At 38.0% G+C, this 17,354-nt stretch overlaps 1 protein-coding gene across 1 annotated transcript in view; it reads right to left on the bottom strand.

Annotated features, from left to right (window-relative positions):
• LOC103805763 (methylglutaconyl-CoA hydratase, mitochondrial-like) overlaps positions 1 to 14,909 on the bottom strand; it is a gene marked incomplete at both ends in the record, with an annotated part of 40,737 nt that extends 25,828 nt beyond the window's left edge. The window contains 2 exons of the mRNA XM_009078424.1: positions 14,657 to 14,744; positions 14,842 to 14,909. Of these exons, the coding sequence (XP_009076672.1) occupies positions 14,657 to 14,744; positions 14,842 to 14,909 (156 nt within the window). The remainder of the gene's footprint in view (positions 1 to 14,656; positions 14,745 to 14,841) is intronic.
• Positions 14,910 to 17,354: the final 2,445 nt, after the last annotated feature.

Below are 17,354 nucleotides of genomic sequence, written 5' to 3'. Positions count from 1 at the left end.
CTGGCTCATAGCACTCAAGGCCAAAGTCTTGCCATTCTACACAGTAATGCATGAAAGTAAGAGCTGGTATTTGAGCCATGAGCAGAAACATCTCTTAATTATCCTGTGTTCACACAAAAGTCAAACATGAAAACAACAGCTGCAATTCTATTTCTCACAAGCACCAAGTTAACCAGTTCACAAGCAGTATTTCTCTTTACTCCCAGTGTCCCCAAAGGCTTCAAAGTAACTCAGAAAAATAAATGAAAGTGCTTGCAAATAGCAAAATTTCCCACGTATTGAATATATCTTCAGCACCAAAACTGCAAATTCAATTCTAAGACCTTGTTATATTAAAATACATTCAAGATATTTGATCTCTTCTATTTTTAAGACTATCCAAAAGACTTGTCAGCAAATTACTTCAGAGAAAGAAAGGAAAGGAAAGGAGATCCAACACTGGAGTATTACCTGCCATCTGGAGGGGCTTAACAAACTATACAGATTGGTGGTATTTGTGCCCAGAGCTTGATTGCTTAAAAACCATGTCCATCCACATGCATTCAGCAAGTTCCAGCTGGTGACAAGCACTCCACAAAGAAATATTAAAATATCAAGAAAATACTGTTTTGGCCCAAATTTTTTTATATCCTGCAAAACCCTGATGCTTCACTATTAATACCTACATTAGGTATTCACTACCTACATTAGGCCGGAAGATGCTGAGGGGCACCACAGGCAACTAACTATCTGCAACTTTTTATAATTTTGGGGGACTTTATTGTGTTAAAACAGGCACAATCTGACCAAAACTCACAGTATTTCTTTTATTTATCATTTCAATTTGTTCTGGTGTAGGAAAACAACAACCAACAGAAAAAAAAAAAAAAAAGTTTAAAAAAGTAAACATTTTTAAAGGAAAAAATGATCAAAAGAGAAATTTCAGAATTTCCTCATTTTCATATTACCCACATTACTTTTAGAAATAAAAACCCTTTTAAAGGCACAAAAAATTGTCCACAGACTGCATATAAATAAAAAAAGCTACACAGAATATTCATACCATTTTCACTATGGCCAGGTCTCTACATTATCCTTCATCACTGCATGAACATATTATAACTGTGTATAAACAAGCAACTCTATGCAACATTTTTGTGAATTCAGTTACTTTGTTCCCCTCTAGTTTTCAGGAGCTGCACATTTAATTTAGATGCTGCAAAAAAATCTTTTACTGCAGGAAATATATAACAAATGTGTTCTTAAAGGAAACGCGTGTAAGCAGCAGGCAAAGACAAGAGAAGAGTAAGTAAAAATTTAAATTATTGAAAGTTTTTCTTCATATTTGTGGCAATTACCCCACACATATATATATCTGCATTGTGTGCTATTCTAGGCCATTTATAAAAGAAGATATGAGACTAGACATTGCAAACTTTCTCAAGATGAAAATGTGATAGTCTCCGACATGTCTAAGTACCCCTGCTACATGATCATTTTATTTATTCTTTTCAAAAGCTAGTCAAAAAGAATTCTTTACCGCGCAATAACTATTTTTTCCATGTGTTACGCACATGTATTCTATTTCTAGAACACATTACCACCAAGCACATGAGATCAGATTATTTTTGCCAGCAGGTTTTCTCAGCTAAGGATATAAATGGCAAAGCAGGCTCAGTTCCCTCACCAATAAAGAAATCAGGTGCCATAGGCACTTAGCACATCAGGGTAAAGCGTTTAGCTCATAGAGGGCACTGTGACAACCTGCCTCAGAGAACTGAGAAGAAAACCAGCATCCTTTCTTAGCAAATCAACATGACAAATATCCACAGATATGACATGCATATTTCAAATGGAAGTGACTACTAAAATTGACTTACTATTTGCGTAAGGGATCTAGACCTCAGACACTGCAGTGGAAAGTCGAATGTTAAGAGGTACTTAATAGAAGGTAAAAAGAACTGAGCTTCTCATCTAAGAACAAATGCATTTACCAGTGATGTCCTGGGTAGCAAAGGCCTAGCCAAAAGTTATCCTTATCCATTTAGTATGATGGGGGCTAATCAATAATCTGTATCTTTCTGTTAAAGCAATCTTCACATCGTTTTAGTCACTTCAAAACCACATTTTTAAAGTTAGCACAGAGGTGCTACCATCTCTCTGACTGGTTCAGCTTTGGCCAGCAGTGGGTCCATCCTGGAGCACTGGCACTGGCTCTGACAGACATGGGGAAGCTTCTAGCAGCTTCTCACAAAAGACACTCCTGCAGTTCCCCTGCTAACAAAACCTGGCCATGCAAACCCAATACAACCATTTCATGTGGAGCATGGATGAGTGAGTGTAATTTCTGACAAAAAAAATGGATCCCTGTCCGTGCTCAGAAACTGTAGCAAAAGCTCTAGGCAGCACCTAAAGCAAACACCTAAGCTTGCAACTTTTGAGAATGTGTAAGACAGTCTATAACAGAGACAGAATTTATGCATATAAAGATGTGATTGCTTTCTTTTAACTAGGATTTAAAGAAGATGAAAAGAGTGAGAATTACATTAACTAAAATAGCTACCCTCCACCATAATCATGTTAAAATAGGTCTCGTATCATACAAATATTGCATCATTTAGCCTGGAAAAGATCTTCATGATCATTGAGTCCAAACATCCACATAACACAGCCAATTCCACCACTAGACCATGTCCCTAAGTGCCACATCTACATGTCTTTTAAATACCTCCAGGGATTGGGTTGGATTCAATCAAATTGCTCAACACCCCTCCTAACCTGTTACCATCACGAAACCATGAACAATTTGATATTACAAAAAGACAGAATTCCATGTAATACAGTCCTCTGTGTTTTCTGGGCAATAGATAAAACTCTATTTCAAAACAGGAAAAGTTGTCTTGGGAATCGAATAAAGTATTTATTACAGAAATGTGCAAGTAGGTTGGAAAGATAAAGTTCCTAAACTGTCTTAATGCCAGTTAGGATACAAACCCAGGTTTCAAGAGATCGGGGGAGGGGAAGGGGACACTAAACTAAAAAAGTTGACTCTTTTCACTCCTAAATATAGAGAACCTTTTCTCCATTCCAAGATTTGAAATGAAAGGCTTAAAGCAAAACCACATTGCTGGTGCAGGCCTATAAAGAAATACAGACAAAGAACATTTTGTAAGTTAGGAATGTATCTCAAATTCATAATCTAATACTCTAGGTGCTGCAATTCCAGACCTCCAGTCAAAAACTGCAACTGTCCAAGTGTAAAGCAGTGACAATAATAATCTCCATAAAGTATTTCTCAAAGTTTGTGCAAACTGCTAATGGCCAGAATCACAGGAATAATCTTTTTCCAAAACCTGTGTTTCAACCTGAAGAGTCCTAAAGGTACTTTTGAATTAAAAATAGCTAAAGAGCACCTCCCAAAATACACAGTTCTAAGTTAAGAGTTCACCCCTACATTCTGAAAATAGAATAGGAAAAAAGAATAACCCTCTAGGGCTGTAACACCTGTTGGAACAGGCTTTAAGTGACTTCAAGCATCTCTCAAGCAAAGTTAAAAGGGAGTAAGGTAACATTACAGTACTGTTGGCATTCATTGCCATACAGGACATTTCTGGAGCTAACGCAGCTAATGACTCCAGATTTCATGTCTGATGTCATACAAAACTATGGTTGTCTGACTCTGGATAGCATGTAAGCCCTCACTCAGTTGCTTTTTCACTCTGCACCTGCAGGATGAAGAAAAGGAACAGCAAAAGCAAGGGGGAGAGGAGGGGACGCACACCCTGCAGAATGAGATAAAGGCAGTTTAATAAATACAAGGGGGAAAAAAGAAGAAAAGAGATTATGCAAAATCACGTTATTTACCACCAGCAGACCAATGCCTCTCCAGTTCTGAGCAAAGACTCCTTTGGAAAAACAACTCCCTAGATTTAATGTTGAGTATGAGGTCATAATTATGAAATACTCCCTTGCTCAGTTCAAGTCAGCTGTTCCACCTGTGTCCCCTCCCTGCCTCTTGCTCTCCCTCAGCTGACTGACTGGCACAGTGAAAAGACAGGGGACCTCGATACTGTGCAAGCATTGTTCAGTCACAGATTAAAATGTGGTGGTTTTTCAACACAGTTTTGGCCACCAACCTATAAGACAGCACCATAAGGGCTGCTATATGGAAAATTAACTCTAGCCTGGCCACGCCCAGTACAAGTTAGTAAGATAAGACCACTGGTACTTGAAGCATTTGTTAGTGCATGCATCAACCACGAAATAACTCTAATACTTCAAAATACCTACAGAGAGGAACATAAAGCTGATACATACAAGGTGATATATACAACAATATCAGAGGTCTCATCTGAACTGCCCGATGACTTCAAAGAACCTAAAGATACCGATGATAACTGCACAAATATTCCTGTATCTTTAGACATTAAATCAACAGTTATTAGCTTTAATACAGCTGCAGGAATCTATACAGTCTATAGCTTGCTTAAAGATGACAAGTTCTGCCCTATTAAGGATTAACGTGAACAGGAGAATATCAAGCATATCAACGAGACTTAGCTCGCTTCAACAGAAACAAAACTGTTCAGATACAGCATCCTCTCCACTAGTCTACCCTACCGAAACAAAGGCTTCAGCAGCACTGAATCCTGCAGTCCTCACACTCTGATCTGCACACAGAGACACCAGAAGCAGTCTAGTAATAGTTATGCAAGTTTCCAGTTAAGTCTTTTTTTTTTACACCAGTCAAGTTCATCTACACAGCTCTAACACACAGGTAATTACAGAAATTTCTTACATGGTGTCATGTATGCCAGTAATCATCTAATTACATGCTTCAGTGATACAGGTCAAAAAAGTGAAAAAATAGTATGATGCATTTCAGCAAGTAGCTGTGCATGAAGCTCAACACAATTCCTAGGCAGTACTAAGCAGTGCCACAAGAACTATATTTCAAAAGTCGAACCCAACAACCCAAACAAGTATAAGAAATGCAGAAATTCATCTACTCATGTAACCCGGAAAACATGGTTTTGTATAAACCTGGAGTAATACAGAACAGTTTTTTAAAATCAAAATTAAATGCACTGCAGTTGCAGCACATACATAACACAGCCATTGAAGACACATTTCCAAGCAACACAAGCTGCAATAAGCCAGTGACGCCACCAAAGACATCTGTGGACCAAACCCCAGAGAAGCATATTTTACAAAAAGAAGACAAACAAATACAGAGCAAAACCATTTCTGATTATTCTCTAAATACTGAAATTTAAAAATTGATAAATTTTATATCCAGAAAGCAGAATCTCTTTATAAGAGCGACAGGGAAAACAAGTTGTCCAAATACCTAACGACATCAGCTGCAGAACACAGTTTTCCCAATATAAAATGTTCTGCATCCATCTGGTATCTTTTCCATTTTAATTTAGTCTATTCTGGTAAATACACTCCAGAAAAGACTTCACTATTTGAAGATTTATTATAGCACTCTACATAAGGCCTGTATGCATGTTTCTGTATTCCAGGTGCTCAGGTGAGGTACCTTTCACTGCTTCATAATCATCCTGACCAGACATCACTTTCATTTAAATTCTGGGGTATGTTGAGGGTGCTTCTCCACAGCTCCTGCCTGTATCAAGTCTGCACACCAAGTCACTACACATTTCTGCTCAAGAGACTTCTGTATCATTTCTGTAGCCATCCAAAAGATCTTGAGCATTGTGTCTGTTTCAAGCATCTCACGAAACTGCATTTCTCCAGATGTTTGGGATCCTATTTCATTTGCTTATTTGTAAGCTACGTGGTTGTATTTATTTTCATGAATGAAATGACTTTCAGTCATTTGGTTATAAAAGCCTTAGCTCTAAAGTTAGGCTTATATCCTCTATTTTCCATTTTAAAAAGCAAGATGCACTTCCAGAATTTTTACTCAACTCAGTATAAACTATATTCCTTTGTATGAAAGGAACTCAAAACCAGCCAAGTGTATCCTTCAGACATTTGTCTCCCTCGGTTTACTGTACAGCTACTCAAAAGAGAGGATACCTTGGAGAACAACTCTGACTGCCATACACAGAATCCAAACAAACACGTTCCTCCTATCACCAGTGTATTTATGTTTTGTGACTACTTCCCCAGAACACAACAAATTATTTGTACCTAATATTTCAATTTAGTAATTTTAGGCATTCGATTTGATCAATTTTTCCCATGCTTTTGTAACTTTTAATGGCTTTGGGAAAGTCATTCCCACTTCCTGCTACTCTCCCCTGGATAAACTAAAGAATTAATCAAATGCCACTCCCTCAGAAGTATATCTTTTACCTAGAATTTAATATTTTTAGTATTTAAGGTGGCTTTCACTTAAAAAAACTATTTCCAGAAAATATTGCATTCATTGTGTTCACTTGCTGCCATGGATTATAAGCCTAAAACAATTCATTAAACTATTAAAACAGAATAATTAAAAATATTATTTTTAATCAGTAATTAAAACTTACCACAACCTTACTATGTTCTTCAATAGCCAAAGATACACTTTAATTCTGCTTTTATACTTCCCAGTATACATAAGTCAGCTGAATGGCACCAAGTATAGTGTAACCCTCTGTTGCTCAGAATTAGTTCTAAAGACAGATATCAATCACATAAAATAACTCCACATTTGAAGTACTGAAGGAGGTGCTGCATTTCCATGTGACTGTATTAGAGAGTCCAGCCTTCAGTTACGTCTTATACTAGCGAAGCACGAGCTTGATCATTCCTGTAAAATCAGTGTCTGCAAAAATGTTGATTCTGCTTGACAAGAATCATCACATAACTAGAGGACCAACTCAGACAGAATTGGGCTTTTTTGGTAAATCTTAAACAATAGCATGGATCTCGAGTTCAAGATGGCGTAAGTTCTAATGGGGAAGGAGAAAGAATAATGCTTATATTATTGAAATCAATGAACCTTTATATCTCCATTTTTTAAACAGATGTCACAAGTCACAAAAGAGAAGGAATGGTCAGATGTTCTATTTCATCAGCTTGAAAAAGCAAATCTCAAAATTACATCAATCAAGGAAAAAATACTGCTAAAAAGATGACTCTCTAGCCTCATTTAATAATTTATCTTTCACCAATGGCCTGATTTTTCATTTGTTATTTATTTTGTGCTCACAAATCACAGTGAGTTATGGTCTACAGCTCATTCAAGACCAAAAAAGGAAGAAAAATTGCATGGAAATATCTGCAACTAGTATCCCAGCTGAATACATCCAATTACCAGAAACTATTTTTTTCTGAAAGTTTTATGCTATTGCAATATTAGCTATACGTAAATTTGTCTCTACTTCCAGTGGAGCCTAAGCAAAACCTAGATATAGGAGACAAGAATATACCAGCTGAAAGTACTTTCAATTCAAGCTGTCTTCATTCAGTGGAAGAATGGAGTCCCTCGTAGACAGAAACATAACATTTTTATAAATTGCTCCTGGTACTAAAGGAGTAATTAATGGGACTTGCAGTAAGACCACAACACTTCAGCCCTGCCACCCCTTTCTCCTCACACTTTTCCTCTGCTCCAGCATAGGAACCCTCCCATGTGATATAGTCCTTCTCTGTAATTTGCATGGGACGCAGTTCTTCAAGAACTGCTTCAGCATAAGTCCTTTCCACAGGGTACAGTCCTTCAGAATAAGACTTCTCCAGTGTGGGTTCTCTATGGGGCTCAACTACCAGAAAATCTGGTCCTGTATAGGCTACTCTCCACAGCTCTTGCCAGGAACCTGCTCTTCATGGGGTGCAGCTTCCTTCAGGGCATCCACCTGCTTCTGCATGGGGTTCCTCATAGGCTGCAGAGTGGATATCTGCTCCAGAGTGGTCCCCCACGAGCTGCAGAGGGAACCATAAGCTGCAGAGGGACAATCTACTTTGCCATGGTCTTATCCTTGGGCTGCAAGGGAATCTCTGCTTTGGTACTTGGAGTACTTCCCCCCTTCTTACTGATCTTGGTGTCTGCAAGGCTGTTCTCTCTAATTCTTTTCTCAATCCTCTCTCACTGGTTCTGCACATGGTTCTTTACCATTTTTTATATATATGTTATCAGAGAGGGGCCACCAACATCACTTACAGACTCATCTGTGGCAGCCATGGATCTGTTCTGGGCTCTGTGTCCAGTACAGGGACAGCTCCTGGTCTCTCTCAGAGAGCCTATCCCCCTGCTACCAAAACCTTGCCATGTAAACTAATATACTGGTTTAAAAATTCTCTTCCCAACTACAGAATGACTTTCAGAAAGCTGAATGTATCAAAAACAAATTCTATAGTTTTCTCAAGTTAGGCATTGCAACAACCAATGAGAAGGCAGACAAGTCTTGGATTAAAGTTTCATAGCTGATTAGACACTGATTTAGAGACTGCACCGCTAAGAACAGTCCCACCCAACTTCCTATGCCATTCCTTGTGCCTGCCTCCTCAAATGGAATGGATCAGTCTTTGAAAGACAAAGAAAATGAACATAGGTAGATCCTCATATTCTTACTGAAGAACTTCCTGGAAACCTCCCATTTGTGTTTTTTTCCTGCAGCTAAAAGGCGTATGTATGTTTTTTTAATTTATTTTTGAGGCGTAGCTTTGCAAGCAGCTATTTGCTGTGCCATTATTTGCTGCATTAACTAAAAGCAATTTTTATTTGGTAATTTCCCAGGACTTGTTCTACAATTACCCATAAGGTTAAGGTGAACTTAGGCAGAATACCATGCATCTCATAACCTGCTGAATGTATCTGGACGACATTCTAATACATCATGTAAGCAATCAATTAGATACACAGCAGCTCTGCCACAGTGAAGGCTGGGAACAAACATTTGTTCAACTTTTCTAGCTCTCAAGAATCCACTGTAATTCCAATTTCTTCTGAAATTCAGTATGTATTGTCAGGGTACAAGGTAGAGGAACATGTGGATTTAGCTGACTGAGGTACTTCCAAAAGAGAGATACTTAAATCAATTTTTCTTATTAGAATTTTTTTCTGTATAGACTAGGGGATCAAACCACAACCCTAACTGCACTCCTTATTGGCACAGTTATTCAACATGTGCTCTAGAAAACCATGACAGGAACTAGTTCTTTCAGAAAAACCACAACATCAGAAACAAAATTCAGAAGTAAAATCACCCACACTGGACAAATGCAAGCTGTAGAATCAAAACTTAACAGCTTACTAATCACACACTCACAAGACATAGCTGCCACACAGCTGACCACATTTCAGGTAACTCATGTTGCTGTAAGGGAAATGCAACTATCAGTGAGCCTAATAGCCTACAAGCAGCTAGCATCAGTTTGAGTCTGAACACTGGTGAAAGCCTGGAATGAAAAAAAGAGCCTAACTACAGTCTACATCTGAAGGCATTTACTTTGGGAATCAAATTTATGTACAGCAACAAAAATATTCAGAAGACACTTAAAATATTTTCATTTGTGATCAGAATCCTCAGAGTGGAAAAGTGGAGTAATACACAAACTCTCTTCTCAGTTTCTGTGCAGGAGCTGTAAACTGGAGGACATTAATGCCCTGGAAAATATACACTCTTGCCTTGATTGGTTAACAGAGGCTACAGGGAAAAAGCAGACTACACACACAGTAATACCTCCCTACTACTCCTGCTAGTTCTAAAAGAATAAGAGTAGGTCAAGTATTTGAGAGCTATTATCAAACTCCTCTCCTGCTCCACAATATAACCTCATAAACAAAGAAATCTTCAAGGATCTGTTCTACCCAGCTTATCTGCTTTATAAATTTCTGCAAGAAGAACTACACCAGCTGGAAATGGCAGCCAGGAAGTAGAACCACACAGCCAATTCAGCCCTGCTGGAAATAAAATTCTGATGCAGACAATTTATGCCAACAGGAAAAGCATTGGGGTTGGCCTTACTCACACCACAGATTCAAATGACAAATTTTTGCTGGCAGAAGGATTACTTCTGCTTTTTCAAGAGAGGGTTTTACTGGCCAGGCTACAGTGACTTTTAGGTCAAAGTGGTATAAAGAGCTTCAACACCCAAATTTTTAAAATTTTCTTGAAAGACACTTTCAACAAAAAAATTGTAACTGTCCATATTCAGATATGTCTCAAAGATTTCTGAAATAAGGTCTCCAAAGAACAACATTTTTGCAAATAACTAAGAATTGTCCCAAAGCTCAGTCTCTTTGTAGGCACACATACACAAAGCAAATAACCCATCAATCTCACAGCCTCTATTTCAGTTAGTCCAGTTCACTTTGAAACAAGAACATTGAAGAGACTGTTCTTAACACTCATAGTCTAAACACAGTCACAAAAAAAAAAAAAAATCAAGAAGTTACAAGTTCTTGTTCCAGAAAGATCTCCTAACTATGTTAGGATGCAAAAAAAGAGAAAACGCCAAAGTGATCTATCTCAAGGGAATCACAGCACTTCATTCTTCTCCTTTATAAGAAGGCAGAATTTTTCTGTGTATGAACAGATGGATGCAGGGAAATTGACAATCCACATGTGGACTTCTAGGAAAGAAACAATCTCTGAGTGGACTGGGACAGTCGGAGTTAAGCAACTGTCCTGGCTGGCCAGGCACCAGAGGAACTGCTCTGAATGGTAAAACAGCAGCAAGGGGTTTTATTTATTAGTATGGGCCATAAACTGATCCACTGGACTATAGGCCAGTAAGTTACTCTCTGAGACAAACACATGAGGAATAAATTTTTTAACACATATGCAAGTGCCTTCCTGACAGGACATGTGGGTCGGAGGAACATGATAGTCTTAAGGGAAGTAGTACAAGGAACAACAAGTGAAAAGATTGAACGAAAAGAATGTAAAAGAATTTGCTTCTTTATCACTGCAACCATCAACATACAAAACTGTTTACTCAGAATATTACCTAATCTCAAATATCCATAGTTTGCAATTGTAAAATATAGCATAATCTGCATTTCACACCACCAAACACACCGACAAGACTGGGAAAGATGGGAGGGGAGGGAAAGCAGAAGACTTGGAATCCTGCAGCAGGCTTCAGCTTGCCAAAACAACTTTTCCAAATGTAAAATGCTATAATCATTACAAATTCTATAAATATTATTTTGCCTTTTATCCAAAGCCTTAGGAAACAGAACAACAAAAGTTTTAAGGTGCAATATTAGGTTGTTCAGCTCTTTGGACCTCAAACATTATCAAGCACTTCGAAAAACATAAAAAGTAGCTCTTGGGCAATGTATTTTATTTGTGCCTCCTTTCAGACCTCATGTAGTTAAAATCAGAAGAAGCTGGAAGACTGTCTTGAGAATGGCCCTGCTTGAGCAGGGAAGTTGGACCACCTGACCCCATTCTAGTCCCTTCCAATCTTGCCCATTCTGTGATTCTGTGAACTGCCACTCCAAAATCAGGTTTTGCAACAACCTGTGTGAACACTCCCTCCTCCCTTCCTCACATTACCTTATCTCCCTATGCATACACACTTCAGAAATTTTTTCCAGATGAAAAATCCTGAAAATCTGCTCATGAAAGCTACCTGAGCAATACCACTAACACACTTAAGTTAAAATTACATTAATAATGAAAAATGAAGCTATTTAAACTGCCTATGTGAATGTAATTCAGCCACTTGTGTGAACACGGCACAGCCCGGAATTACTTGACCACAGACGTTTTACCCATGGGACACCTGCCTTATTCTATGCACAAAACTGTGCCTTCCTCAAGAATGGAACACTGAATAAAAAGACTTGTGTACAGGCTCACCTGCTTTGGCTGTAGAACTGGGCAGGTACACAGCATCAGCTTACACAGGCCAGGACCAGCCACACGTGTTCACCAGGCCAACACTTTACTTACTGGTTTTGAGCCAGAGAAGTGACTCAGTGACAGAGCATTTCTAATGGAAACGCAAGAAGCCCTCAGACATAATGCAAGTCAAGTTATTCTTTGGCTTCTAGGTGTCCCTTTTGATCAGCACTGGAGCATTAATGAGGAACGTTCTGTACACATGGATGTATGGAGTATAAGAAAGAAGATACAAAGAGAACTGCAGTGAAAGATTCAAAGAGAATTTTTGTGCTGAAGTGAAAGGATAGGATTGCTGGAACATCTCTATACTCTTTTATACAATTCCTCTTCTCTCTCCCCCCCATTTTATCATGTGAAAATTCCACAATTTGGAATCACATCAGTCATCATCTGAGTTTAAATCTTTTCATCAGCCACAATGCTATTTTGTCAAAACCGGTTGGATGTCATGTTTTGTGGACTAGCCCTTAGAAAGAAACACGACACTTGGCTTGTGGCTTTCACAGATTTTTGTTGATAGCTGAGGAATGGCAAGATTCAATGACCTTGGATTTCATTCCACACATAAAAGGGAATTACAATCTAGGACAAAGTTCCTCAATCTGCAGTCTGTAAAGCATCAGAATGTGGTCAAAAAAAACATCATAAAAATGTATCTTAAAAAACTTACATTCCCATACATGCAAGCCAGAAAACATAATTGAGGAAACACAAAAATAAAGTAAAACAAACATTTCAAGTTTAGCCTAACTAAATAGCACTACAATGCATTAGAAAATGTGACATTTCACAAGATGATCTTTACATATCTTAAGGAAATTAAGTGTTCTTGAAACAACACATTGCCCTTTGTTTGAATAAGTCTTCTTCTGTTCTGCCAAATTTCCTGAGTCCCCTCCGGAAAATGCATTCTTACATCCAGTATGTTCCTCCCTTCATCCTACTTCCCTAAGCTGTTACCAGGTTTTCCCCACATCCCACTATGGTTTCTCTACTTCCATTCTCTTTAGAATTAAAATTATCTACCGAAGCAGTCAATCTATCCACTGAGCAGTTTCTGCCTATTTTCATTGACAAACTCTCCCTCAAGTATTCAGGTTCACCCTGAATTTCAGTTACCACTGTTGCAACATCCTTTATTTCACTGGTTTAGCTGCAGGAGTCTCCTTTCTTAGGACTCTCATTTTACCCATCAGTTGCTTAAAATTTGCCAGACACCTAGTCCACAACCTATCTCTACTCCCTGGTTTAAGAGCCAGATATCGCTATCCAGCCCTTGTCTTTCACAGTCTTCTTTTCAGGGTCTACTTTCCTTCCTAATGCCCAGACATAACCAACCTTGCATCTTATCTACGGCCAGTTGTATATACATACTTTAAGTTGCCTTTTTTTTAAAGCCAGAGAAGAATGCAACAAGGACTATGTTAAATCTTAATACCTAATGAGCTCTTAATAGCCAACAAAGAATACTGGAAAAGTATTGGGAGCTTATAAATGCAATACTAGTAGCATACCTGGGATCCTCAAAATCAGTATTTCTGCTCTCCTGTACAACACTATCATAAAAATTCAAGAATGTTACATAAAGCTTAAAAAAACCCCAACAGTTGATAACAAATGTCAGCTAAGGTAAGGACTACCTTTTTATCTGCAGCACGTGACACTTAACTTGAAACCCCATTTGCATATGTTGGTCTGATGCTGCATTCTTCATCAGTTTAAAAACTACAGCTTTCAAACTTTTTTCCCATGAGATTACTAGTAATTGATCTTTAAAACTTGTTTGTTTAAAACAAGATACAACCTTTAAATTCAATATGCTTGTTAATACCCACACATTTAACCTATTTATATGTGTTACTAAATACTGAATAGATTACTCCCTTTTCTCAAGACAATTCTTTTCACAAGTCTTGTGTGACAAACTGTATATGGATAAAAACAGACTGCTTAAAAACAACAGAAAGAATTTTAAACTCACCTAAAAGTATCTTGGTATGGTACATATGTAAAAAACTGGAAGAACTATTTTGCATTTAAAACTGAAATAATTATATTAATTACTACATTAATGATCAGAAAGGAAAAAATTCAGAACTGTTTTCCTCTTTCTTCACAGTTCTATTCGTACATTAGAAAGAACAAACTGACTTACTTCTGTTTTCAGTTTGAAATGGATTTAAATTAAATTTGAACAAAGTAAGGCCTGGGTGGAACATTTGAAAATAAGGAGGCTATTCACTTGAAATCCACAAAAGATACTGTTGTATCAATTGATCTTGACATGTTGACAAATTCTGTTTCCCAGCATTTGGTAGCTAAGAGCTTTTGTTTTCCTGAGCACTTTGGCAAGACCAATGTACTGCTTGATATGTGGGCTGGGGGGTGTGCTTTCTGATTTGGCTTCTTTTGTTTCTAATTTGAGAATATATTCAGCCTGCAGTAACACTCACATTCATCATGAAATTTTAAGTTCATGTATGTTTCTTTAATTAACAGTTCATTTTAACATGCGCAAAATACAGGTTTGACACAGCTTCCTACGAAGCCTCTTCATACGGCCTCTAGCATTACTAGGACCTTATTCTGAAGGACATGCAAGACTTTCTAGGAGTTCAATTAAATGACTTTTCACCACCATGAATAACCTATTATATATCTTGAAATACTTTATGACACAGAAAGAATAAACCCAGTATTTGGTTCTTGTTAGAAATTGAGGAAAAGCATACAAAAATGTTTTGTTTGCTACTGAGACAAATACATGGAAAAAACATGTTTCCTTGGAATCTGGGCCTTTATTCGTGTGTGCAATATGAGATACAGATTTCCAGTTTCTCAGGAAAATTAAGTTTGCATACCAGCACAGAATATCCCTGGGACTTCACTCCGGAATATAACAGTTCGTACTTTCTTATCAGATTTCAAAGCATCCACAGCTTTTGACATCTACAGAGAAAAGGAGGAAGGGGAATAACCAAACACTTTTTAAAGTGCTTCATTCCAATACTTCACCTTTATACTAAAAATTATTCTTTTCACTTACCATTTTTACAAGATTTTTGCTAAGTGCATTCTTGGCATAAGATCTGTTTAATCCAAGCACCACAATTCCTGGAGGGGAAGAAAAAACACATCATTGTTACAGTTTAGTAAAATATGTGTCATCTATGTAAATTGTTATTATTATTTTTAAATTATACAAAAAGCCTCACTGAAGACTGCAAAAAATGCTTATGTAATCACTCGTGAGTTTCTGAAAGAAAATAAACTGACTTACACTTTTCAGTGTTCAACAGAAATTACACTTATTTTAGTAACAAAAATACGGCCTTAACACCGTCACATGGAAACACTGCTTACAAGGTTGAATGTAGAATTACACAACTGCATGAACAAATTGAATTTTTGTGCATGAAATACTGGCATGCAATCAGGAAAAATGCTTAATCGTAAAGCATATGTTTCCATATTTAGACAGTCTGCCTTCAGAGACTTTTTAAATCATGAAACACTACCACAGCTAAGACCAGGAACTCTGATACAGGTTAAAGGAATTCACAAATATAAAAAGAATGCTACCAATGGGAAACTTACACTTCTGTTTAGAAAGGAACAAAGTCATACAAAAATTCTCCCCCGAGACACAAAAGCTGAGGCCAATGGTTGGTACACAACTCCGATGACACACTCACAGCTCCGTTAGTCCAGTTACAGACCACTTGTCTCACTGTTTGATTACATGTGCATTGGTTTGAATGTTGCAGGAGCAACACCATTTGTTTGTCCTTACTTTGCCCCTCTCAGTATAACCAGCATGATTATCAAACAAGAAAAATCAGCAAAGTTTATTTTGCTAACCTCTAAGTTTACTATGCCTATAGAGTCTTTTAGACAATTACTGCCTGAATTCAAAACACCAGCACACAGTCACATCAAACTGATCCAGCCCTGGTGAGATCTTACTAATCAGGACTCTTTATGCAGAGCATGCAAAAAAAGACTAGGACAGGGACCAGGAATGGCAGGCAAAAAGAAAGCTCTATCTCAAACAAAAATGCCCACTGTATAGCTATTAATATACAAGATGAAAAAAGAAATTGCAGAAACTCAGTATTTGCCCAGGTGATTAATACTTCGCCACTCAGCTTTGCATGTATAATCTATATGTAATCCGGCTCTTGTAGCCTCCACAGGGTGCCTTCCTTGTCATCTCAGTGCCTACTGCTTCTTTTACAGGAAAAATCTGTTCTCCCAAAGGACTGATCCATCAGTGCTTCAGTCCCCTTGTCTGCTTCCTCCTGCATGTGTATTCATATGCATGCACATAAGACAAGATTAAAGAGAGCTCCTGCTCCTTCTGCAGCTACCAATACCAAGAAACCAAAGTCCTCAATCCACCAGCTGCATCTCTCAAGATTCAAATAAAAATGGTGTCAAACACGAGTAATAAAGCACACATGCCTCTTGCTTGTTCCCAGGGTACAACTAATTGCTATGTACAGGCACATCCTAAAAGGGGAGAGGAGCTAGGCTAACCCCCAGTTCTACAAAACCTAAATTCCCACCTGTTCCTCCCTATGGTTGGAGGTATTTATCTAGGACCTCCTGCAAGGGTCCTTATTCATCACTTACATAAGAATTTGTTTATGTTTGGTTAAGCAAAAAGGAGTGGTACTTTAACACTTTTTCTTCTGCTGTCACAACTTCTTCAGAAGGATTACTCCAAATTCAAATACTCCATATGTTCAGTGCAAGTAGATTAGGCAAAAGTAGCACCACACGATAAAGCAACAAAAGACCCGTGACCTCTCTGATTTCAAACTCTCAGGAACACTACAAATCCCATGTTTGAATAAACTAGAGATGCTATTATCCCAAACTATACTTCAGTTAGGAAATGCAATCCTTTCCAGAAGCATGTTATTTTCAATGGCAATGGCACTTAATGACATGTGAATTTTTCTTCTTCTCACTGGAGCCCAAAGACTCCACCACCACAAACAGTGTTTTCAGAAGGAAGTTCCAATTAACATTAAAGCGCATTTACTCTTTTTTTCTCGAAGGGATGATCCCCTAAAGAAAATTATACAAGTTGATTGCTCTTAGGAGTGTTGTATTGTCATAAAACTACCACTTCTGCTTCCTAGTCCAGAAGTAAGAGAAAAAGATAACACCCATACAGCTGTTATATTCCTTAAGCAGGAAAAAAAATGAAGCAAGAACTGCAACAGGAAAAGCATAAAAGGTTTGCAAGAGAAAACTACATATTGCAGTGATGTATACAAAAGACATTCCTTGAATTCACATTTAAATCAGTTTTGTTCTGATACATCATTAGTACAAGACCTGAGCATCCTGAGGACACAAGGGACCTTAAAGATCATCTAGTTCCAAGCCTCCTGCAATGAGCAGGGACGCATTCCACTAGACTAGGTTGCTAAAAACCCCATCCAACCTGGTCTTGAACACTCCTAGAGGTGGAACAGCCACAGCTTCTCTGGGCAACCTGTTCCAGTGCCTCACCATCCTCACTGTAAAGAATTTCACCCCAATATC

This window comes from Acanthisitta chloris, unplaced genomic scaffold (genome assembly GCF_000695815.1).
Source record: "Acanthisitta chloris isolate BGI_N310 unplaced genomic scaffold, ASM69581v1 scaffold16227, whole genome shotgun sequence".
Taxonomy (NCBI): Eukaryota; Metazoa; Chordata; class Aves; order Passeriformes; family Acanthisittidae; genus Acanthisitta; species Acanthisitta chloris.
The sequence above is the reverse complement of the archived record's forward strand: the minus strand, read 5'-3'. Positions and strand labels throughout refer to the sequence as shown.